The sequence below is a fragment of the Mixophyes fleayi genome, chromosome 5 (assembly GCF_038048845.1).
Source record: "Mixophyes fleayi isolate aMixFle1 chromosome 5, aMixFle1.hap1, whole genome shotgun sequence".
In the NCBI taxonomy this organism is placed as follows: domain Eukaryota; kingdom Metazoa; phylum Chordata; class Amphibia; order Anura; family Limnodynastidae; genus Mixophyes; species Mixophyes fleayi.
The window spans coordinates 232,642,289-232,669,346 of NC_134406.1; the positions used below are offsets into that span (position 1 = coordinate 232,642,289).

Sequence of the window (27,058 nt, forward strand, 5' to 3'; positions counted from 1 at the left end):
TTGTATAATCTTTGGGATCTGTAAAGTGGAGCTATGCTACGTCCATACCGACCACTAGGGTTAAAACTGTACATTATACAAACTGTCACAAAATCATCTCAGGACAGTGAGGCCACCAGTAGGGGGGGAGGAAGGTAGGGCAATAACTTAAAAAGAAATAAAAAACGGCCATCTAGATTTTCCAGAGATAAAACAGCAGCAGTCAGGTGATGTTGGATTTTATGAGGAGTTTCGACATAAGATGTATTGTCCGTAGCTAGATCAGTAGCCTAGGTTAGGAGCCCAACGTTGTTGGCCTTTGTAAGAATACACAGGACCCCAGTTTGAGGAAGAGGTAGGGAACAAGTGGATTTCAAACATGTCTTCAGAGCCACCGGTCAAGGAGATGTAGAAATAGATTACGAGTAAGAAAATGGGTGATTTTTTTTTATTGTTGTAAAAGACAACTTATAAAACCATAGAGGAACATATTAACATGATACTGCCCCTTTTGTTGTATCGGTTGTCTCCCATACTTCCATGGTCAAGCATTTGGGAAATTCCTGAATGTTAAATAGATGTTTTCAATGGCCAATTTAAACAGATAAATTAAGCAGGAAATAAATGGCAATAATAAGACCAAGGTGGTGGATCCTTAATTTATAGGAGAATGTTGGAGCTTCCAGAATATCCTGACAAACAGTCTTCCCGAATTCAGAACACATTCTTAGAGGACACTATTCCCCAGTGTACCCAGCATTCTTCCAGAACCTCTGGCCTATCAGCCATCGTTATTAGTCATTTTATGGCAAACTGCGATTGGAATCTGGTGGATCACGTACAGGCAGCTCCAGTCCAAATGACGGTCACCGAGAGTGGAACATTTACAGGAGTTATATTTCTGTCATTTATGCCGTAAAAATCTCCGATAGTTATTGGCTGTGCCAGAACAATTCCTAAGGCATAGTTACAGCTGTTCCTTATAAATAATGAGGGAATAGGGAAATGGAGAAACAATGACATTTCAGATGTACATGCCAATATGGCACCGGTAAGGATACCTCCATTAGTAGCTGGCAAATACAGGGCTCCTTAGGACATTGATTTGCCAAATTCACAGTATAAATTGAAAAGGTAACAGGGGAATTATGAAACAACTTCATATCACCACCACCGATGAATTAATAAAACAAAATCAGTGTAGCAAGTAACGGTCTATTTTTTTAATTAAAGGTAAATAATAAAATGGACTATCAACAGTCAACAAATGACCAATTAAATAAGCTATCCCAACCCTTACATAACAACCAGGCTTAGAAATGGAGACAGCAATGTTATAAGATGAATGAATCTATATTTCCAAGTTTATGTGAGTGTAATTTGAATTTAAGCAACAATGTGGCTTTAAAGTGTCCTTGTCATCCACAGAGAAAGGAGGTGACACTTCTGTGGTTTGAACCAATATTAAGTTTATGAAATTAGTGAGGCATTTGTGAAACCGCTAGGACATGGAAGGATAAAGTGCCAAAGTCATGTCAGCGTCTATTAAAGCAATAGGCTACATTATTAAAAATGTTCAACATAGGGAGGAATTCAATTGGCTGCAAGGCGCTGCGATGTTTCCAGAACAGTCTGTGGAGACCCACGGCAGCTGAAACGTTACTATAATCTCCACTCATTTCCTCTCACGTCCTATAGACATGCGAGGGAAAATGAGCAGAGATTTTAGCACCGTATCAGCCAGCAAGGTGCGCAGTCGGACATGGAGATGTCTGGCGTCACCTCACGGTTAATTGAATCTGTTCCCACTGGGTGAAGGCGACGGGGTAGACTATAATGGTAGTGTCATAATGCTTATTTTTCCGCAGAAAATCCCTGCAAATATGTTCTGATAGATGTACACAAAATATTAATGGAGGACGCTCTGCCAGCAACTTTCCCGCTGGCTGTTACTGCCGCCGATAGCAAAATTTAGTCAGGCTGAAAAAGGCAGAGCGATTGGAAGCCACGGTATCTGACAATTCCGCGGCACTCAGGATTCTGTGTCAAGTTTGTAAAGGCTTTTATTTCTGCACAACAAGCCTCAAAATTGCCAGAATACTTACAATAACTACTTTCTGCTCTGGATAAAAAAAAATCGCTCAAAAAAACAAACCTATCGATTTCTGCTATTTAACAATTGTCAGTGTAACACTACTTTAAGGGGATGATTGTAATAATATGTGGGGATACATTGCTGTGTCATTAATGCAGGTTAAATGTATGGACAAGACTGTTGGCATGATACAAAAGGGTAATAAAATACAATTTACAAACCATACGTGGATTACAAATTAAATTGAAACTGAACAGGTTATACATAGACTTGCCTTGGAGTTAAAATGTGATCATAATTTTTTTCCCTCCATGATTGTAGTTTTTTTTTATACTAGAATGATTCGATGCCAGAATGTCACGAGTGTCACAACATGAAAGATGGCCGGGAGATGCTGCTTTGGGACGCTTATCCCTTTAAAGAGACGTAATAAATAATAAAATGAACATACAAGTCTCCATTTCATGTGGCATGCTAAGGTAATGGACTGTGCCGCTTTAGATATGGAGCATATCTAGGATTATTTCACATTATGTGCCTTTCACATTTATTAGTAGCAAAGAGTAGAAGAGACATTAATCCTGGTTGTGTAAAACAAGAAGCATCTCTGCTCCGGCGATGGGTTACATAACGGGATGCAAAATGCAGAGAAAGAGGGAGAGGGTCTGGCTTGTTTACTACACAGTGATCAATATGATCAGAATAACCTCAAACATTCTAAACATTAAGAAGCAAAATGTTATGAAACACACCTCAGCCAGAATATATATAGAATAAAAATAATAATAATAAAAAAAAAAAAGATTCCTAAGAGATTTTCAGTTTGTTGCAATTACATTACCATTGTACTTGCCAATTTGGGGGGAAAAACACAAAAAAAAAAACAACCCCACAAAGAATTATTTTTGGATCCGGCTACACAGTGCTCTCTGGGCTGTCCAGCAGTAGAACGCTGTAGAGTCCACTGGAATTACAGCTTTTCTGTTTGTTCTAGATTTTTATGAAAATACTGCTCATACATTGAAAAGCGGGTGGGATAAAACAATGGTTTCATGATCTGTATCCAAAAAGTGCAATTCTTTTGATATGTATGGGCATGCTCTGTGTTTTTCAGCCCATGTGCAGGATTAGAGACAGGACTCATGAAAGGGTTAGTCCAGCGTAGGAGCGTGGATCTCTTTGTGAGTTAGCCGAGCGAGGTATGTGTGTATAAAAGCATGAGAATATCAGCAGCACTGGTATCTGCTCCTCCCGAGATGTACAACACAATCACAGAAGGTGGGCACATGAAGAATAATGTGTGTGTGTAAGTATGCGGCCACAGGAGGGTTTTATACCAAGGATACAATTGTGGGTATTTTAGAGATCGTTATAAACATGACGAGGACAAGAGTGTTGTGTGGCTATATATCAACATTATTATTATTATTATTACGGACACAAAAATGCAGAAAGTCACCTTGATTGTTTTATTGTAAATTTGTATTTTTGGTGGGAAGCTGGTTTGTGCATGTAAACGTTACCAATCATATCTAACTTGTTCTTTAACTAAAGTGGTCGCCAATGTTCAGTGAATGTATATTAGGTTGAACCAAAGCTCATGCGAATGCAAAACATAAATTGACTGGGAACTCATAACATGAATGAGGCACTGGGGGAAATTCAATTAGTCGCCAAGTGTCTATGGAACGTCCGCGAGACGCCTCGCGGCAGAGATTTGTAACGTAATTAAGCGACGTCGCCAGCAGTTGAATTCCCCCACACGCTGTGTTTGTCCCTTAAACTATGGTATTAGCTCCTGACGAATTGATAAGCTGCATTTTAATGTATATTAGTTCAGGCCACAAAATGGGTGTTTCCACTGTGTGCAGGCGACACGTACACTTTGGGGCTGATTCAATTAGCTTCAAGGTTTCGTAAGGTGCGAGCAAAACAGAGCGAAGATCATTACTTAAACATCACGTGGTAACATAGCCGGCAGGTTGCTACGCAACCATGCAGATAATAGAATCGTCCCCTAAGTCGATTGTGCCCTTTTGGCCAAACCAACAAAACAGATCGAGTGCAGAGATTCCGAAGTTATTACCAGATAAACAAAAGAACACAAAAAGGCTTCAGACTGCATAAAAGTTTTTAAAAAGTTAGTTAAATCTATCTGTACAAAACATGTGCATCTGTTGGACATAAGTGATATCTACATAATATACTTAATTTCTGTCAAATTAATACGTAATTGAAAGGGTCATTGGATCTTGATCAATGAACATTACAAAAGGTTGACAATTTTCACCGGCATCCAGTTCTTCTAGACCAATGGATGGACTTGAGAAAATCCCAGACACCTTAATGCATGATGAACCTCTAGCATGCTTCCTTTCTGTATGAAACCTGGGTAGATCAGGGGGCATTTATGAAAATTCTTGAACAAAAAATAAAATAAAGTGTTTCACCAATAGCAATCAGATTTAGTCATTTTTCCATACAGATTAGTAAATGAATGTGTTTCCTTTCTTCCTGTGAACCAGTTTTCATCAAATGTCCCAGGTGATGTAATCTCTAATAAAAGCATTTCTCAAATACAGATGCAGCCAGGGCAAAAGCAAAAGTCTGGTGGGTTTCTCGTCATCAGTGGTTTGCAAAGAAAGGGATGGCGTGACCAAACAGTTTTCTAAGAACAATCAGTTTTCCATTCCAGGATGATGGAATATTGCAAAACAATTGTGTTTCCTACAACGCGCACACTGCAGAATACACAGAACGCTAAGCAGGGTAATGCCTACAAACTAGGTCTATCAAAAGCATTGTGACCAGCAAAGCCACTTTTAGCGGCCACTGTTTAGAAATTACCTATTTAATACTGAAGTACCTTTCAACTGACAACACTTTTTTTTTTTTTATATAAAACAAAAGATTACAAATAAAAGATCTTTCAACTTAAATTATTGCTTGTTTACACAGAAGCTATTTTTTTTGTACCATGAAAAAAAAAATAAATAAAAAAATAAAAAATAAAATCCACCCTGTAATAGGAAAATGAGACCTGAAGTGAAGTGTTCTGTAACGTTGGATTTAATAAAATTTGTTTCCAAGTAAATGTTTTATCAATGGAGAAGAAAATACATATAGATGAGAGTCGGAGCCACTGTAGGACATGGATTAACCCCTTCCCTGGTTTCATATGTTTGTTTCATTACCCATGGTGTGTACAAGTGGCATCAATGATAGTAGCTGCAAGTGACATGCTTGCTCCTTAATATTGACTTTAAAAAAAGAGGGACTTGTAAATAGGTGTAAAATTCTATGCACCCCAGATATTCCATTTAAATTTTTCACATTCAGCTATATGTAATTATAATGCACTGCAAAGCATTTAAGGGAACAGCGAGATGCTGTTCCAATAATATATATATATATATATATATATATATATATATATATATATATATATATATATATATATATATATATATATATATATATATATATATATATATCTTTATTTTTGTGTTAGAGAACATTGAACACTCCCTCATACGACCACCTAGCGTCAGAAAAAAAATTAACACCTAGAAAAGTAGTCCAAAAATAAATTGCCTACTTAAAATGTATTCTACGGAACCCCCAATTTGGGTAGAGGTGTAGTATATTAATCCACAGTGTCTTTAAAAAGGTAAATTTCTCATACTATGCTGCGGTGCACTTTAGTATTAAACTGGCTTTCACCCCCCTAAACTCATAACTCTGACCCACCCCCCTCCCCCGAGTAAAAAATATACAAATTCTGAAACAAGGGAAAAGAAAAAGCCTTCATGTGGTAGCAAAAGTTATCTATTGGGCAGACAGCCAAAGGAAATTGAGTTTAGAAACCAGTGTCAAAAACTTGAGGGGAGGGGAAGAAAAAAAAGAAAAAAAAGAAAAGCAAAACAAACAACAAAAAAAAAAGCATAGTTTTTCTTAAATACATACAATTAAATACATTCATTTCAAATAGTCCAATGAAATTTGCCTGTCCATAATGACGCCACAGAAGGTATCTAAGTCGCACTACGGTGAATGCAGTGAACAGACTGGCTGTCTGTATCCGAGCCCGCACTGCCGGGGGGGCAGAGGCTGCACAACGGAACGACGCAGCTTCAGCTCTCAATCTGGAGGCAGATCAGGTCACCTCAACAAGGGGCTGTCAGCTGGCTTCTCTCATACCAGTCTAGTAGAACACGACCAGCCTTACGGAACTCTTCCACACTACAGATAGCTTTCAGCTGATCAGCAGACACAAAACACCCACAACATCTTCAGGGTCAGCAGTATTTCTGTTACAAAGCAAGGAAGAAAACAATAATTATTAAAAAACAAAAAAACAAAAACAAAGGTTGACCAAGAACAAGTTTACCCAAATGAAAACGCATTCTACGCTGTATGTAACTGTTATACTGTATACCTCAGCGATGGGCAATGGGTGGCACTCAAGGCCTCCACCAGCGGCCCCAGCTCCCTCCTGTTCTATTGTGAGATACGTTTGTCATAACACCTGCTTACAATGCCTGCTGATGTTATTACAGTTAGGGGTCTTTCTTAGTATTAAATGTACGGCGGTTATAGTGTATTACTGAGATTGAGGATAACGTGTGGCCCTTTTGAAGGTTAGAGGGCCACACCATGCAGTCCCTGAAGTGTATTAGGATGCCCATCACTGGTATACATCTAACAATGTGATGTTTTTATCTAAGTAACTTGTATGTAAGGTTTAGTGGCTCTTTTTAACACATTGTAATTCTCTAATTGAAAAGATCCTACCCGGATGTATCATATTCAGAGAACTAGACGTAACTAACACTTCTGGTGATAATTCACGGAATCTATGGATAATATGTTTATTACAGATTTAATGAAAATGACAATTAGTCAGGAGATTAACAAACCGTTACTAACTTTATGGACCACCTAATCGCAACCGTTAATTATTATTTATTATGTTCCCTTTCAATTTCTAAAGCAACTACAAAAGGCTAAAATGAACTGCCCACAATGATACAATGGGATACAGGGATGCTGCTTGGGTGAGGTTATAGAAATCAATGATCTGTAATAAAATACCTTGAAGATACAAGTAACTGGGTTTAGAACGGAAAATGTAATGATCTGGATCAGGTTGGTGAAGTATAGTTTCCCTACAGTACCTGCTAATTTATACATAATATACATGAACACGGCGATTCAAAACTGTTCTTATTCTCAGAGAAATCTTTAGGAGAAGAAAACCTTTGCCCACTTGAGTGGCAGTGGGGGTCATTGACTAAGATCAGTGCAAACGTGCTGGTGCCGCAATCAATCAGTCATTACCTGGGACCTGTTTAGTACATACTAATAAAAATAATGCAAGTGGCTGACTGGTAACCACCATTATTAGCAAAATAAATAAATAAAAAAAAGTGTGTCACTGTAAGAAAACAAGGCTGTAAACCAATGTTATGAGGACCGTTACTTATAACTAAATAATGACTAATGGGGACATGATAAATTATTAATTTAGCTTGTTTTAGATACAGGCGAGCACAATAAATCAAAGCAGAAATCGCATGAAGGAGGGGGAAGAAAATCAAGAAAATTAAGCGCTTACGTAAAAAAAAAACAAAAAAAAAAAACAAAATGTTGTCATTAAATATTTATACTAGGTCACATAAAAGGTTACGATCACCATAAAAAACAAAAGCAAACCTTGAACGTTACGACTAGTATCCTTAAATATAATAAGACCTTTCACATACATAAAGATGACGAAACAAACATATAACAAATAGCAATAAGTGGAAAGACGGAGAAAAAAAAAAAAGTATCATGTGGATAATATCACTTATTTATCATATTTATTATTTAGTGCAAAATGTACATAAACTATTTCCAATAATTAATTCACAACTACAGCTTATCCAGGACCCAATGTCCAATGTAAGGAGAAGAACAGGTTGTGGATCTGGTTTTCACACATGATATCAGCTTTATGGTGTAGAGCTACAATATTAAATGTTTTACTTTAGTATTTTTTTTATATAAAACCCACAACGTGGTTTATAACATATTTATGATAACTACAGAGAAACAAAAAACCCTACTCCCACCTATACTGCCCACACTAGGGCACAGCTGTCCTACTCTCCACTCTCAGCCATACTCGCTCCTCCTGTTTCAGCTGTGCCCTCTACCACTTAGAATGTAAGGTCTCTAATGAGCAGGGTCCTTCATGCCCTTTGTTTTCAGGTCTGCGTTTACTTTGATACTTGTTCCTGTTTTATGTATGTCCTATTTCCCACACCGCCTACACATTTGTGCGGGGACTGTGGGTTATCTTACAGTGAGTTGATTAAGTTGTATGACAGTGGGTTGGTAAAGGGGGCATAGGTAATAGGGGAGTTAATGGAGGTGGGATGGGATAGCTTGACAGGCAAGGGTTGGGGAGGGTAAATGGGAAGGGGGGGCCAAGGGACGAGCTTAGTTTTTTTTTTTCACTATTATCAGTGTGGAGTGGTAAGTATTGAATTTCTTTAGGTGTTACTTTGCAAACCGGTTCAATATCCCATTGTAAGTATAAACCAGATGCGATAAATCACTTACTGATGTTTGGTAAGGCAAGTACCACTGATACAATATATAGATAATATATGTGAATCATTGGGTCACATGACATTTCACAATGATGGTACCACAGTCTGTTACACCCCAATAACCAGCTTATTCCTATTAGTGCTGAACCCTGCACAGGACATCCATATATACATGAGGTTAAGTGCTAGGAGCTCAAGTTTAAAGTTTGTGTGAAGTCATCTCTGCATCATTACTCATCCCAAAGACAAGCATATAACAAACACTTTAATTATTCATGGAACTACTGCCGTAAGTAGTAAGCAATTAAATGAGGGGGGGGGGCAGTTTTTAACTTCATGTCATATGTAAACAAGCCTGGGACACATGAATCAAACATTCTTTGTCACTGGGAGAAACGTACATTACCACCGTAAAACATTTCATGACAGCTGGCCCATAAATGGGATTTATAGGTAACAAGTAAATAAACCACTTCTTACATAATGGAACACGAGTTTTGTAATATACGAAAAAAAAACGACTGTTCAAAAGTCACACAAAGGATCAGTCCTGTATTTATATTGTGAGATTAACAGAAGAATGTTTCAAGGAGTTAAACATCTTGATTTTGAAGTAATATGGCAGTGATCCAATGAAGGAGAAGTGATTACATATACTGTAGGGTACCCTGCAGTGTAGGAGATCGGTGTACACTGTTCTCACCACAGTACAGACAACACCCATGGACATTGCTTTTAGACCCAACTTATTCATTGCATGTTTGTGTGTGCGCTGTTTTGTAGATTGATGTCAGTTTATTCAGCTTACACATACCTACCAATCAGGAAGACACTGCGGGGGTGTGGCTACATGACTGGGGTGTAGCCATGGACCCCTCAGGGGCAGAGCAGAAATGAATGACAGCAAGGTATCTCCCGACAGCAAGGTATGCCCAGGTAGGGGAGGCTTGCTTAGGTATCCGGAATCCCATTACCGCTTATCTCTACAGGACTCCCTCAAAATAATTTAAAAATAAACAAATATTTGTGCCTCTAAGTTGCAGGCCTAAGGTGTCTATGTACTGTTCTAAGAGCAAGATCTATTCATTCCTTAAATGAACAATACTGATGCAAGCTAAGAGAGCTCTCACAACAATTATATTATCTGAACAAAGGTATCAAAAAAACTATTTTCGGCATCCAATGCTGTGATTCGTGGAATAATACAAACAAAAGAATTATAGATATTTACATGTAGGCAGTGATGCATTGACAACAGCATAGTATATATAAATGTTCCCTACATGCTTGATCCCATAACCGTCCCTAGTTTTCCAGCTGTCCCTTACCAGTGGTACATCTCCTGCCTTAATCTGCCCATCCATTCCTCCTCTCAGAGTGGGATGTTTATCTAGAAAACCTTTCTGTGTACAAATCACTCTTCAGCTGCACAGTCTACCACAAACTATATAAAATAAATTCAGGTCATACTGCAGCTACAAATCTAAATCTCTAAATTTCAGTGGGATAGATCCATTGCTTATGGGTACTAGATCATTCTAAAAGAATTACAACTTCAGTTGACTTGAATAATTTGTGTTAACCACTGATGAGCACATTTATTTTACATATTGTATAATCTACATGTAAGATTCTAGGTATTGTCATCATGGGCTATTGAAGCAAGCAATATATTATATATAACTAATCAAGTTACCATAACAGAAGAGTAAGGGTGGACAACCCCTTTAATGGTTTGCCAGTGTGATAATTACACTTTTCTCATCATTTTACAAACAGGATGACTTAGTATAAAGTGTCACTTTGCATTGCTACACATCTGATGAGTCAAATAGGTCACTCATTCCTTATGTATTGCCAAGTATTAGCTTAAGATGCCAAGAGATTACTAGGGACCTCCCAGAGTGCAATGCATTACCAAGGGACAATCCATGGCACTTCCCTATCGGTGCATTCATAAAATGAAAGTTATGGATACTATAGCTACAATTTATAAAATAAATGTCTATGCAGATTACCCATTTGTGGAATGTTAAAGCAAGTGTCCAATCAAAAGTAAAATTATAGTCCATTCTCTCTCACCCCAACTAGCGGACTGTTTGGGAGAAATAACCCCTCACTAGCTGTGAACCAGGTCCTCTGCTCCTGCTAATCTAAGAGAGCTACTTCTCTTTATCACAAGCGCTGATTGTGTCCAAAGAACGTATGCAGACCTGCCGGGGGTGAGGTCTACAGACCTCCCAGGCATGGAAGGAACACCCACAGCTCCTCCATTTGGAGGGAGAAGGGTGTACTGAACGCAATTTTACTTTTCCTTTAAAGTGTTGCTCAATGAGAACAACATTCAACTCTAGAAAGAGGAACTAAAGAAATGACAGCTACAAAAGCGAAAACAAATAATTAGACCAACGCCAGTATTATCAAAGAACAGAACTGAGATAACATTGGAGACACACCTAATAGAAGTATACATTTTATATTGTAGACAGAGGTTTGGTTGACCAACAAGATACGCAGAAGCTCAAAGGACTGAATAGTGAATTATGCTTGAAATACTTTCTATAATTTATTATTCATCGCTATGGCATTAGAACTTAATCTGCTATTATCGGGTCTTTGGAATACAGAGACTCACATGGAGGCAACAATCATGGTTATTCTAGTTGGAGGAAGGGGAGTCATCTTATTAAAACAAAAACCAAAAAAAACCCCACATAGACTAGACTAGAGTCCTCCATTAACAGACATTGTCCCAATCAGTCTAAAGCAGCCCAGTTGTATGTCCATCATGACACTTCACAGCAGAACGGAGAATTCACTGACCTGTTCTTGACCCATAGAGGACAGCCCTGATGTAGGCACGGAGGTCACTGAGGTCATGTTGATCTGTCCAGTCATCTGGTTCATGCCATTCCCATTGGCTGTCATAGAGGCGTTGATGTTCATATTGTTATTATACATGCTGGTGCCAGCTTGCTGCCCAAAGTGTGGAGGAGATGGCTGTGAAAACATACTGGAAAACAAAATGTCTTAATTACCGCAGGCTTGTAGAACAGTTACTGCAGGATCACATTATCCTGCAAGTTAAGTTTAGATTTGGTACATACAACTATAACATCCCAGTTCTGACAAAACTCCCATCACATTTCTATGGAAGCCTGAGGTACAACGAGAAAGATCACTGCTTCCAATTTACAAAAACGGGTTAAGTATGACATATCAAACATGGAGGATTACCTGTTCGCCCCGTTATTTGCCTGCGCCCATCCATTTATGTCTGCTGACTGGTAAGCTGGGTTGGCCTGTGACTGCTGCATCATGGGACTTTGAGTATGAGCCATTCTGGGTGACATAATTGGGCTTTGAGGGGTTGTTGCCCCAGTGAATCCAGGATCGGACTGCTGGCTCATGCCTAAAGGACAAATTATTTCAGACATTAGCCTCACATCAAACAGCATGCAGCACATCACACAGAAAGCCATGTAAAGCCACCTCCAAAACCAACCAAACCAAGAGAAAAAGGAGTAGCAGAAATAGGGGCTTTTAGACCAGATGTATAAATGCAATTCTGGGGTAAAATAATGTATCGGGACGTATATCCACCTCACTGCTGAGTATTTTCCATCAGTTCTCTGTAATCTGGGTGCAATAAAGTGCATGCACCATTTTCAGAATGCAGCTCTGGAGGAACCAGTGACCTCACATCACTCTGAATAAATGGATAGGCTGCATTCACCGTTATATATTCACAAGGCTGCCGCCTCCTTTTGTTTACATTTCTAAAACCCAAAATATTGAGGTTTGCAGTTTCTAGATGACACTTATTTTAGGTGACAACTATTAACAGACTGAAAATTCACCGTAAATAAGTTTAGTCATTGAAAATAAAAAATGACTTAAAAATACAGCAGATTTTGCATTGATACATCTTTTTTTTTCAATGATTTGTTATAGCAGCATATACTATAGGATTGGGTACAGTTACAGCACAGGAAATGTCATTGTTTAGTACAGATAGGCATGGATATAAAAAAAATAAATCATTATTTCATAGTAATTCATTTTGTGACAAATCTACAACCACATGTTGTGAGTGGACACAACAATAAACGGAGATGAAAACAGTCTTATAACAAGCATATTCAGCTTACTACCATGCCACTAATTATTTTTGACATTAAAAGTGTGCCGATCAATCTAACACACATTAATTGGCCATGCCCAATAGGCAGTGGGGTGCTGAAGAGGACCAATCATTAAAGGAAAAGTTTAGGGACCTTTTACTTGACAAGGCATAGTGCAAACATGTGTTTCTATCTTATTTAAGACTAAACAATAAGACATTTTCATATAGAAAAGTGGTGGCAGGATATTCCACAATAAACAGTGATGTCTACAGTGGCAGACAAAGCACACAAGAGGAGAGCGGAAGAGGACATGTATGTAACATGTAATAGGACATGAAAGAGAACACATGATCTAAACACACAAGTACAGGTAAAGTCTTAGCACCAGAAACAGAGCGGCAGACAGCTATAGTGAAGCACAGTAATGTCACGACTTCAGCTATTTTCAAGTTTATAGGCTTGGCAAATTCGGTGTACTGGCCTATCGTTTACAGGTTAAAACAAGTCAAGGGGATGCATTAGTCAATGGATGTTAATGACATGTTAGTAGTCACATGCAGTTTTATAGTTCAACATCCCATTTTTACAAACCACATTGTAGTTGCAGGGATCAGGAAAACAATGAGATATCGTATTATTTTATTTTCACTCTTGTAAATGCTAAAAAGGAAAATATACAGTGTACCCATTGCCTGCTCACAGTACTCATGAGCATGATCCACTAGGCACGTGTGTCTGACTGATATAGCAGATAATAGTGTTATTGTTGTAGTGTTCTTAGACTAAAGAAACCAGCAGTGATTGGTCACTACCAGGGAGAGCACATCCGTGCATAAGACTACAAGTAATATGGCAGTAAGTAATAACGAGAACTCATTCTAACACATACAAGAGTGAAAAACGTGCCATGAATCTATCTTCAAAGACTTTTTGGTTGTGTTTGCCACCCAGTCACTTCCAGGAACTCGTCAAGCCTATGAAGACCGCTGACATTTCAAAACCCCATTGTAAGCGAGCAGGTGGTCTGCAATGTACTGCTTTGCAATAGCTTGCAGGCCTAGCGACACTAAAGAGGTTAAAGCAAGACCTGCACTTAAAAGTGGAAGGTGGTACCTGAACTGGCAAACTGGAAGGCATTGTGCTGAATTTGGGAATTCATGACAGGCCCATACTGTCCTCCCATACTCCCCATGATCCCTTGGTTAGCCAGATTCATCTGGGAGCCATGCAAAGAGCTGTGAGAGAGCGACTGTGACCCAGGGCTGGGGGGCACTGGGGAGAAAGGACTGGTGAAAGGTGGTGGGGATGGAATTCCAGTACCGTAGTTCGTAGGGAATGGAAACTGCTGCGCATTGGCTTGCGGTATCCGGGGGCTGCTTATTGATCCGGGCATGGGAGCAGAAGCCACCATGTTTGGTGGCATAGTAAGTCCTTGTCCCCTCATCATCATTGCCCTGTGCTGTACTTGTTGCTGCTGCTGAAGTTGTCTTTGCCGTAGATGATGACTTAAAATCTCCCTCTGCCTTTGAGCCAACATCTGCGCATTGATGGGTCCCTGCAAACAAAGCGGGTCAGTAGGCACGTTAAAGGCAGCACTTTCATCAACACACAACGGTTACAGTCAGATTTCTACATCTCAACAAAATCAATGCAGAAAAATAAATAAATTAAAACTTCTATAGAAAGCTACAAAATTATCTATCATTTGACCTCCCACCCCCCCATTTCATCTCCCGGAACTGCTTGATCCTCAAGATTTATCACCATACAAAAGTAATGAGATGATATAGGATATATGAAAACCATATTGCCTAAATAAGGGCTCTCACACACGGGTGTTGAAAACAATACCTGTTAAAAGTGTAGTAGACAAACCCATGTACTTTGCCTGCACTTTTTAAAGAGTGTTTGAAACGTATTTTAAAACCCTCCATATACAATGGACTTCGAGCACTCCCATAGAGTTCTACTGGGAAATAGGCTCATAAAATCTACAGGCAAAGTTGAAATGGACACAAAAAGGCTTGTCAAAAAGTTAATTTACAGGCCCATAAATACATAAGATCGTTGAATGTGCAATAATAAAGCCTGTGTGTATAGGCCCTAATAATGCAGATATTTACTAAGAGATCAGATATGTCAGTGTACTTGTGTTAAAATCTGTACCAATTCTGTCATATTTATCATTAATTGAGAAACCTTGACTAGAGCTTAATTTATTTAACACACAAACTACTTTTTCAGGAATAAAGGAGATCGTGTCTGACCTTTGTAATATTTAGTTCCCTAAAACATACCTGTTCCCTTATCTGTGCTGGTACCCCTTGCCTCATAGACATGTTCATGTTGGACACACTATTCATTGGATTCAATATTGGTTGCCGGTTCTAAAAACAAAAAAGTTCTACGCTTTAGCTTGGCAAAGAAAATTAAATTAAACTTGTTACCATTCAAACCTAACAAGGGACATCAAAATAGAGCAAACATAACAAAAATAAGATTGTGATAATTATACATAAAATATTTTCTCTGAAATGATGCTTCTTTTGTGTAATAATGAAGCATGTGATTATTCTACTAAAAGATCTTTTGCTTGTACAAGTGTTAGACATAGGGGACCGCTGTCACAGAAGATGTGATTTATAAATATTGCCGCAGAATGTAAAGGGTGTTGTATCTTATAACGATGACAAAACCATCAACATACACACCGACATAAAGACAGTGAATGTAAACTCCCCGACAGTGTTGTCATTGCGAAACATTGAAAAACAGACCTTCAAGAACTGCGACCAATGAATATCCCATTGGTGAAAAAGGACGTCACTTTAAAGAGCGCCACTGTCACTCGTGAAATTAAGTGACGTCATTTTTCACTGATGGGATGTTCATTGGTCGCAGTTCTTAAGGGTCTGTTTTTCAACGTGTCGCAATGTCAACACGACTTTACATTCACTGTCTTTATGCCGGTGTGTATGTTGTCAATGTTTTTGTAGTCGGGGTACAGACTAACGCTGGAATGTAAAAGAATAAGCCAGTGATTAATACATTGTTTGTTAGTGTGTGGCTGTTCCCAGGGAGTCACCTCCCCCTGGTTTGAAATGAGAAGACAGGCAGCAAAGCTGACACAAGATAAAACGTTACCATTAAATACCTGTTGTGCCTGGAGCCGGTGCTGTAGCTGGAGCCTCAACTGGTTTGGCTGGTTTTGTACCATTCCTGCAGGCCTCAAGCCCGGCCGGGTTTGCATGCGGACCATTCCATAATTTGGACGCTGTCCCATGGCATGGAAGTTCGGATCTGGCATCTGAGCATAGGTATTCTGAGCCATCTGCCCTTGAGTAGCATACGCATGATTAAAGACCGGTGCTTTCTGATCCATGAGCAAGTTTGATTCTTGACTAACAAATGATTCTGGATCAACAGAATGACTCTAAGAAAAGAAAAACATAAATAACAGGTTCTCGTTTTTTATTTAGCCAGCAGACACAGAAGAGAAGTTTTCTTTGTTTTAACATCATTTTAGATCACGTGCAACATAGAAGTTAGGATAATCTACATGGACAATCAACCAATATTCAATTCCGCACTTTTGGGCTTGTCTGTAAACAAGAGCAATAATATCAATGACCCCTTTCACTGCCTGGTCATAATAATTTTTGTTACCAAGACCAAGTACGCACCTGATTCACCAGTTCTGGTATCCCAAGAGCTCTGTCAATCTCCTCAAGTCCATCAAAATTCCTCAACGCCATATAAAGCTGATCCAGGAGGTTTCCCTCTTCTGTCGGAGACTCTGACGAAGGGGGTGGACAGATCATGTCATCTGGTGAGCCAAACTGTTGCCTGAAAAAGGAGAATAATCCAACAGTTGCAAAAAAAAATTAAAATAAATTATTCTTTTACAGGATCAACTGATAAGAACAGTGTTGTCCAGTGGATTAGCCCTGTGGTGCTCATCCGTAATGTAACATACTTGCAGTTGACCCCATGAAAACATTGGACATCACTATTCAAATCTCACAAAATCAGGTTGGGAGCTGTGGATCTTAATTTTATAAATGGTCATCAATCTGTGCCCCAGTGGAGATTACAATTTAATTCCCCTACCACAGGAACACATACATACCAAGGACAATTATGGGGTAACAGGATGAAGCAGGAGCACTCGTGAATACAATGAGAGCATACACGTTCCACAGATAGTACAGGGGTCATAAATGAATTTAAGGCACCAGTGATGTGAGCCAGTTATACTAATCCTTGTATTACTGCGGCACCCACGTTCCAGAGACGATTGAGCTGTAGCACACAGCAAACTGGGATCTGTATAAATAACTCTCGTCTCGGCTGTAACAAACGTACCTGCTCTGATTGCTGTAGGTTTGATCGATAGGCAGAATACTCTCAGGCCAGGGAGCCGTTTGGTTAGGAGGGGCCTGCTGCTGGGCATACTGAGGGCGAACAATGTTCATGTCTAGTTCAGAAGCTCCTTAAACACAGAGAACATGGATAATTACATTAAGGCCTTCATAACATTCACCAACGCTGCTTTCCACCCTAAGACCAAGACACTCATTAACCTTTTGAAGACATGGGGTGGTTAAGCCACTAGGACATTTTCTCAATAAGCAAATAGGTTTAACACTAAACTAAAATATTAAATTTAAGTCCGACAGATAATGAAGTACATCAAAGGATTTCCATAGCAATCTTCTGGTTTTCTGCTTTGTTGCTAAAACCTTTTCCTTCATGTATAGTAATGGAGAGACTTAATAGTAATGAGACTTTAGAACCATTTTCAGGTCAAAGACTGAACATGGTATTTGCCTATTTACATACATCCTAATTTCCTATCCACTTGGGAGGTTAGGATATCTGTAAATAGGCAAATACTTTTTAAAATGTATATTAATACAAGCATGAAATCTTACCCATATTCATGACCGCAGACTGCATCATTGGCCTAGGGCAGGTCTGGCTGTTGGGCCTCATTGGAATACTGGAGGTAGGACTTCGAATCATGCCCTGCATGGGCCTGCTCATAGCATTGCCCGTTGTGGGGCACGCTGACCTGACAGGCGCTGTCTGTGAGCCCCACTCTGTCGACTGGACAGCTGGCCTAGGGCCGTTACCACCCATCATTCCTGAAAAATAATAACTCTATAAATAAAAAGGTAACTCTAAAAAAAAAACAGAGGCACTCAACCTGCGGCCCGGAATCCTAAGCGTGGTCCCAGTTTCGGTTTTGTGGCCCCTTGGTCAGATATGCAACACAGATGCCCTAACATGACACCTGGGGTCACAGGACAATGACAGTCTTAAACAACACTCGGGTCCCCGTGGAGAAAATGGATATGAAAAACTGTTCTAAAAAGTATAAGTGAAACTGCAAAGGAGAAAGAAAGCAAACTATTGTATAAGCCAGGCCTTGCTAGATGTAAACCCTTACACCTGGGAGAAAGGAGAGAGGAGGGATCAGAATTAAAGACTTCTTATATAAGAATGAATGTCCTCAGACAATACCCATCCCTTGAGAAAGTCTAGCAGGACAAATCACGTTAGGACGGATCCTATTAGTCCAGGATTGTGATACTTACATACCAGAAGTTGTGCGCACAACCCGTCATAAAGTCTACGTGCGTTCCAGAGGACAGAGGATCGAGGGAGTGGAACACACGCGACTGAGACCGGATAGCGGGACTAGTGCGGTCTACTACACACTGCTCCGGCTCTGTGAGTAATACTGAATTTACAAAGAGTGTTGATTGCTTGGAACAAGGATGGATCCCAATTAACGACTGGCGACGCTACAATAATTGAGGTTTATCCACCAGAGCACTACTATTGGTCATGGACATATATGTTTTAACTACATTCATCCTCTGGTTCATTTTATTTGTTTTTATCTGAAATTTTATTGAATGTATTCTTTTTATTTGATTGTAATAATAAATAGAAGCATTTTTATGAAGGTGATTATTTACTATTAATGGGTTGTGCGCCTGTTTCTGTACAGACTATTGTAATCTGTTAATACTGCCCCCCAGTGGACTTCATGTCACATTTTTTATTCTATCCTTGTACAGAACACTTCTTCAAATTATACACATATTCAGTCCTCATGGGTCTATCACCAGCAGGCTATACTCCCAACAGTTCATGACCGTGTATCCTCTTTATCTCTATAATATTAAATAACTTTTATTGTAGTTTATGATGTCAGCTTTTCTCCCCAAAACGATTTTAAGTATCTATCCACTAACTTCTACTCAGTAGCAGCCGGTCACGTAACCAGCATGGACTGTTCACACAGCTCAATTATTGAGTTTAGTAAATACCTCCCAATTCAGGCATAGGATAATAGGATAACCCTCCTATATGTGACTGTACTGTGCTCACCATGTGACATCACATTGATTCGGAGACCAACAAGGGGAAATTACTGTAGTAGGGTGTCCAGGACCAACCTGATAGAAGAGATGATTCATGCAAAAGAAAACCAAGCTGTAACAATGTGAAGAATTACACCTACCAGGACTACTGCTGCCCACTCCACCTTGTCCTCCCATCATGCCTTGGCTGGTCATCATCCCAGAGGGAGGCATGGAGGAGAATGGGCTGTTATTCCTCATTGGCTGATATGATCCTGCAGTGGTCTGGTTCTGTAAGCTGATGTCCAGTGGTACATTCTGGTTTGGTAATAGTCTTCCAAGCTGTAGCTGTGCTGCACGAGGGTTACTAAACACTGCATAGACAAAAGTAATAAATATAATCACTACACAGTACGTGTTCCTGGCACCACATATGTTTCACTCAACAGTGGATTACAGGCCATGTAACCTGAAAAATGTATTTGCTTTTGTGCATAAGAAATGTAAATATTTGACATAGTCACCGCAGAGGCATAACATAAAACTATGAGCACACTTAGGAGGCTATGCCAGCAACTTCTCTCTGTCCTTTTCAAAGCTGGCATCGCCCCCCAGTGGCATCTCACCTTGCCCTTGTTGTCACCAATAGTCCTTGCTACTAGGCCATGCGACCACACTATTTTATTGTAAGAGATCACACCTTTGTAGGATTAATAGAACACTATGATAGACCATTAATGGATTATGGGGAAGAGAAGACACTTAATGGCAACTGTACTGAATCCTGTGCTTTATAAGCTTACCAACTTGGTAAAGTCCTACAACAAGAAGATTTCAAAATGTGCATCCCTTAAAATTTATAGAAACCTGCAAAAGGAAAATAAAAACACAGGGCTAGAATCCCTTCTTTGGTAGTAGTATGTCCTAGAAAAGATTCCATTTTTTCCTCCCCTAAACTATTTTGATAGCTGCAGGTTTATTCCACACCACTGGTCTTTCCAACCATCTCATGAACGTCCTTGTGAAAACAGCAGAGGGCGCTGCTTGTTTACAAAGAACAATTCCTCTGAACCAAAACAAGCTACTGATGCTCGAAGTGATGATCAGGAACAGGAAATCCTACATGAAGGTCCGTGACTTACTGTTCCGCTGCATCTGGAGAACTCTCTGCCTCTGCATGGCGGGAGGTAGGGCCCCGCTGTTATCACCAGTGATCTGCATCAGGTCATTGATGATGGCTTGTTTATCAACAGAATTAGCATCAGGCCGAGTGTCTGAGTAAAGTTGGTTTAACTGGCTGTTCTGCAAGTCGTCCAGGATTTCATCCAGGTTATCCAAATCAGAGCTGGCCTGCAAAAGCTTAAAGAATAGAACGACGCATAGTTAGATATCAAATTATGTTCTAACAACATCCTATATGACACTACAGTGAGGGTGTTAAATGAATGGTCAAGTAAATGATGCCCTACAAAGCAGGCATTACACAGTCTGCACCAAGGCCTAGGAAGACACAGGTGCAGGTACTCAGGAACCAAATATACATGTACCCATACCGCACGCAGCAAAGCATCCTGGGAAAGACAGACCCCTCTCCAGCTTGTACAGAAAGAATAACCAAAGTAGGAGAAAGAAGATAAACTAACGTGGATGATCTACGTAGCTATGTAGAGGGGTAAAGCTGGTTACAAAACAAAAAATATTAATCATGTTCCTGTAAATAACTGCAGATGGAGATGCTCAGGAATAATTAAACATACATACATGTTTTTTGGTTATTCCAGACTTCCAAGTAATGAATTATATGTAAAATACATGAAATTTGTATCTGTATAATGTTAGAACACAGTGATATCTAAAAATAACTCATTTCATTATTGTCATCATTTAGACTTTATGCCCAAAGCATAAAAATAGACAAATTATTCTGCTCCTTATGTGAAAATGTGTGAGTAATCTGCTGCATATCTGCACACTGTAAATACAATCATCAATGGCACTAGACATACTGCACACAATCACTAAGGAAAACACAAGACATGATGGGAAACAAACCATATCAGCACACAGTCTGCTAAACGTAGGGTACATGGCTGCACCAATGCAAGGTCAGGGGGTGGGAGAGCTCTCCTAAACGATGTGCCAGTGATACAGCACCTATCAGAGACACTGACGTCAGTAAGTCTCACACACACAGCTTCTCATGAGAACACGCTCAGCATCTGACGAGAGGAGAACACTGGGCTGCACAGCATCCAGGTCATTTCAGGACAGGTAACAAACCACAAGATACATGGAGACAAAAGAAATTACAATTAATGAGCAAAAGATCAGATAATCCGGAGAGTGGGAAATAGGCAGCTATTCAGAGCGGTGTAATGAAGATCTAAGCAGATTAATCTAAATACACTGTATGAAAATGTCATTCATAAATGTAATGCAGACATACTCTCAGAGGGCTTTAATGGGACGGCTAAGGAAGTGTTAACAGTGGCAATCTGCCTCCGTGTTAGCTGTTCTTGGCTCCGCTCTTGTACAAACACGGAACCTGCTAAACAGCAAGAAGCCTTTTGTAAAACAGAACCAGCTGTAATGTGGACTGCCCAGTCCAAGTAATGTCTCTCAATGAAACAACAGACAAGTCCCAGAATCCTTGCTGAAAGGCAGAGGAACAGCCAAGTGGTCCAGATGGCATCGCTACCCCCGTATCACCCAAACATTATTTTTGTCACATAAGGAGAGCGAATCATTACAGCTTAATCATACAAAACATCTTAAAATAACGACAGTGTTCACAGTTAAAGGGGAAAAATAACAGAGAATGGTGCAGACACTGATTTAAAGGACATCCTCTGTTTTATATGCAGAAAGCATCTTCAGGTAGCTATAAGAGCATTAAAGGTTCCTTATGCGAGTGTAGAGGATCAGTTTCCTCTTGTTTATTGCACCCCCATTTTCTTTTAATGATTGTGGTGAGCTCAATATCTCTATTTTCATTAAATAAGTCATCATAGCCCCTTCTACCGTGCGTCAGATGATTCCCTTGGTGTCCAATAAAGCAGCTATAGCATGGGGAGTAACTGCCTTAATAAGCTGTGTGCAGGTAAGACTCAATCATTTAAAAATCATAGCAACATTTAAGTTGAAATTCTGACTGAATGAATGTTTAAATGGGAGTACAGGGACTGGTCCGATTGGGCAGCGTAGGTCAGCTTAATATTTATTGCAGCAACATAGAGAACAATCATTCCCCACTTTTAACACAGAGTGCCAATTGAAGTTGCTATAATAGTAGTAAAAATGTTTTAGATGAGTAGCAGGAGTGAATCCCAAACTATCTTAGCTCAAGGCACCCTTAGGCTCCCCACAATTTTTTGAGGCACATTTAAGACAAAATAACTACCAAGTAGCCCCCCCCCCCTTGCTTACCCCCGGCCCTCCTGTGAACGCCGCAGCGCACAGTTTGGGAACCGCTGGTGCAGAGAATGAAGGTCTTCTTGTGTGAGGTCACACACTTATTTCATCTCAGATTTAACTCAAATTGTTGTTTGACAAAAATAGGGATACATTGTGCCCACCACAACTTAAGACAAGCCTCAGAATACTACTTGTAGAGAAACACCCAGAAGTGGTCCAGATGGCATTGCTATCCCCATATCACTCAATTATTAATTATGTCACATAAGAGGAGATCATCACTACAGCCTAAATCTACAAAATGTCTTTAAATAACAATATTAACAGTTGAAGAGTGAAAACACAACAGAATGAAGCAGATAAGGATTTCAAATGTGGATAAATGTGAGCATTACTTGTTCAATCAATGAACAAAGGATAAAATGTGGTCCAAATGGGGTTTCCTTCCGGTTATTAGGTAAATCAATTACAGCCCAACATCAGTTAAAAAAAAGACCATTACATAAACTAGCCATTATTAAGTTAGCAATATACTGATGTACACTAGTATATCTCTATACTATACACAAGATTGAAATAATTTGTTTTAAAACCATATATCTGTGCAGGTAAAACACTTTTTACATAGGAATCTGAAAAACAAGCACTCTGTACAACAGACCTTGTACTTCTATATTCAGAAGTATCATAATAACAAGCAAATCAAAAACACAATTTTTAAGCCATTTGTTTCCAACCGTAGCTCAATATGGTGGCACATTGGTTAGCATTGCTGACTCAATGGAGTTCGATTCGTACCAGGGCCCTATCTGTGTTGAGTTTGTATGATCTCCACGTGTCTGTGTAGGTAACTACATTTGTTATTACTAAATGTGCTTAATGTCTACACATGAAAGTGTACCCCATTACTTAATCACAGAGGAAGTGGACATTTTTTGGTTCCACATTGCATATTGAACTGATAATCTGAATACATGATCAATACACCAGATGGTTGGCACCACATGTGTATGTGATGGGCACACTAACAGTGTGCTCTAGTTGTACTGTGGCTCCAGTGGCTTCTCTGTTACAAGAACTACTAACTAGGTCTTCTGTCAATACTGGCCATGAATGAAATCTACAAAACAATGACTTTAACTTCCAATTATTGTGACTATATGCATGAAAGACCTTCCTCCCTTGTCCTATTAAGATCCAGCCAGCTAACTGCACCAGCGTGTACTATCAAGACATATGTGAGCTAAGACTGTTCAGTTAGTAACGAGAGGGCGAGCATTAATAATAGTTTAGCCTTATTAAGGAAATGTCATCCGCTGTGTAAGATGCTGCAAGGTTTCTTCTCTCACATTAACGTTAGACAATTTCCATAAATCTGACAGATTTAACAATTAGGGAAAAATACTGAGCAAGAAGGGGCCAAGTGTCAGAACACTGGACTAAACAGAGCCCCCTCAGCTTCCACGCCAGGCGAATACACGGTAGATAACATGAACTTGTCCTTCATTTAAAATCCGGATCCCTTTGCCCAATGTTTATGTTGTCGAAACTCCAATTCACTTGGAATTTTAAATGGGTTCCTCATTTCACTTTCATTGAAGAACTGTATATCAGAACAGAGTCGTGAACAAGCACTACGGAAAGTGGCAATGTGAAGGGGGCTGTCGCCATCTTTGTCTCTCCTATCCGCTTATCCCCAAGTTTCAGTCTTTATCATGGAAATACATTAAGAATAAAACCTTACTACATTTTCCTTTCATGTTTTACTTTACTATGGAGAACAACTATTCTTAAATTTTAAAATTGAATTTCAGTTTATACCTCTCTCTGGTCACAATTTTGCGCCCCCCCCCTCCCCCCCCCCCCAAAAAAAGTCTTATGCACTAGGCTGCAGCTTAGTCAGCTCGTAGTGTAGCCTCTCCAGCTATTGTGGAACTGCAAGTACCAGCACCCCTACGACAGCTCTTACGTGGTAGATGGCTGGGTACATGGGTAGTGAGAGTACTTGTAAGGACAAGTCCTGGTGTATTTACTGTAGGTTGTGTTAGGAAGAGTGAGGAAAGCCGAGAAAATGTAGGTACTGTGTATGAATAACTGTGAAAAATAGTTGTCTCATTATTTAGCACAGGAGACGTATGTTTTACAATGCAAACCGTTAAGAGATTTTAATTTTTACCACTTTGAAATCATGTCACCACACATAAGGATACATGTCACAGTTGTTTGTATACAGACCACTCAGGTTCTAAATCCTTATAGAGACTGTGTAGCAAAGAGATCGTTCACAACTGGCAGTAATAAGGGTGGATTCTAGAACTCTCAGGACAGAAACATTTACAGAATCCTGGTCACTGGATGTGGGGTCTTTTATTTCTGGGGTTTAAAGAACAGTTGGTGGCTAGAATTAACCTCGAGGAAGGACGTTCCTGGACTAAAACATTGATGCGAAGAGACTAACTGAACAGAATCTGATGAAACTGCTGTTTGGTCTCAGGCATTGCTATTGTGTCTAGCCAAATAAAGGGAAAATATTATTTTTTTCATTCTGGATTTCTGTAAATATGTAAAGAAAATATTTTTTTATATTATGAATTCATTATTTATTGCTCTCCAGAGGTATAATGATGCTGGATGCAATCACTACAAAATAACGGATTATATAGGGCAAATTCTGACCACTTTCCTCTGACTTTTAAACAAAGTTTATATTAGGAGGAAATAGGGCTTTTGAAATAACGAGGTCTTTCTTCTTATATATGGTATACAGTCAGTTGTAGCTACTAGATATACGATAATGTAATCACAACTGATACACAGAAATCCCAGCCTCCATCCTCACTTTAGATTTAAATTAATTTTTTTACACTATTTTCTAAAATCTGTATTAGTGAATAAAGCTGCCCACTCTCAGGGAAGTTTTTGATCCTTGCAATTCGTTCATTCGAATACTCACAGGTCCCCTGGATCTGTACAACAAGCTCATTCAGATGGATCGCCTGACATATCACTGATCAGATCCGAGTGCATTGGTTGTCCTCTATCTTCTATTTATTGAACCAAACCATCATACATACACAAATAAAGTCTCTTTAGTAATATTTTATACATGTGCTTTACTATGCCACATCATTCCGAGCCAACAAACGGTGCGCGATAGTCTTGGAACACAAGACTAGCCGGAAAAGCACTGTGTGGATTGTCAGTTTCATATACCAGACAGGGCCATTAATGTCACAGCAGCTTAACTGACTGAAACTTCAAGTGACCAACATCAGATCCTGGTGGCTTAGTGGTTAGCAATCCTGCCTCACAGCACTGGGGTCATGAGTTCGATTCCAGACCATGGCCTTATCTGTGTGGAGTTTGTATGTTCTCCCCGTGTTTGTGTGGGTTTCCTTCATTTGATCTGGCTTTCTCCCACACTCCAAAAACATACTGGTAGGTTAATTGGCTGTTTCTCTCTCTGTCTGTGTGTGTATGTGTATGTTAGGGAACTTAGATTGTAAGCTTCAACGGGGCAGGTACTGATGCGAGTTCTCTGTACAGCTCGGCGGAATTAGTGGCTCCATATAAATAGATGATGATGATGAGGATAGTGATCTACATATGTGGCTTCAGCTGTCTCTAGTAGAAGAGGGAATTAATACTCTATTACTTGAAATTAAAATTGGCCGGTGTATTTTATCTTCACACTGTATAATTGTGAATGTACATTCCCACCTGAGATCGATACAAAATCCTGGACTCTGCTGTAAAATAGTCATGTCGCCACTAATAAAATTCCATATGACTGAATAGTGACTGCAGAAAGGTGCATCAACGCCATCTGTTAGATTATCTTTGTGCACAGGACAAATGAGCACTTACAGGACATGTCCGCATGTGGTACAGTGTAAAATTAAGTGTAAAGTATGTACCCCCTGCTCGTCAATGGCGATTGAAACTCTGATTGGCACAGACATTAGTGCTGACATACATCTTATAAAGTCTATCGTGCCAGGCTTACACCTGAGGAACGTCCACAGTCATTATTAACAGTACGTAATATTGTTTCCTTATATCGTGGTAGAGGGTAAACAAGCACCAATTAATTACCTACCTATCCAGCCAAGATAGGTAATTCTGTAACCAAACCCAGGACTATCGCACAGCTGAATACTGTATACACCACTTATCCTGCACTAAATGAAAGTACAGGGCACTTGCTCAGTGCCCCAGGAAATAACACCACCATTTAGTCACAATCAAACTTTATATTTGCTCTGTATTTAAGTGTGTAGCAATGTTTCCATTTACAAAATGCTATTGAGCTGCAGTTTATTTTCCACATGTTGCAAAATCTTACATTAGGGACGTACGAATGAATAATTAGAATTATCCAGTGACAGGAAGGCAGAGCCAATGCACACAGGGTACTTGTTTAGAGGTACAATAAATTACTAAAAATAACATTTTTAGGACGTTACCTGG

The 27,058-nt window shown here is 39.5% G+C and overlaps 1 protein-coding gene across 4 annotated transcripts in view; it reads right to left on the reverse strand.

Moving 5' to 3' along the window:
- Nucleotides 1-5,886: 5,886 nt before the first annotated feature.
- Nucleotides 5,887-27,058, reverse strand: part of NCOA2 (nuclear receptor coactivator 2) — a 155,916-nt gene continuing 134,744 nt past the window's right edge. For 3 of the 4 annotated variants that reach the window (XM_075213624.1, XM_075213627.1, XM_075213625.1), the window contains 11 exons: nt 20,317-20,533; nt 19,336-19,548; nt 17,735-17,947; nt 17,166-17,292; nt 16,484-16,646; nt 15,955-16,233; nt 15,098-15,187; nt 13,914-14,355; nt 11,911-12,085; nt 11,497-11,686; nt 5,887-6,384 (listed from right to left, as the gene is read on the reverse strand). In XM_075213624.1, coding sequence (XP_075069725.1) covers nt 6,373-6,384; nt 11,497-11,686; nt 11,911-12,085; nt 13,914-14,355; nt 15,098-15,187; nt 15,955-16,233; nt 16,484-16,646; nt 17,166-17,292; nt 17,735-17,947; nt 19,336-19,548; nt 20,317-20,533 — 2,121 coding nt within the window. In that variant the 3' untranslated portion in view covers nt 5,887-6,372. The remainder of the gene's footprint in view (nt 6,385-11,496; nt 11,687-11,910; nt 12,086-13,913; nt 14,356-15,097; nt 15,188-15,954; nt 16,234-16,483; nt 16,647-17,165; nt 17,293-17,734; nt 17,948-19,335; nt 19,549-20,316; nt 20,534-27,058) is intronic. The other variant, XM_075213628.1, reaches the window with a different exon arrangement.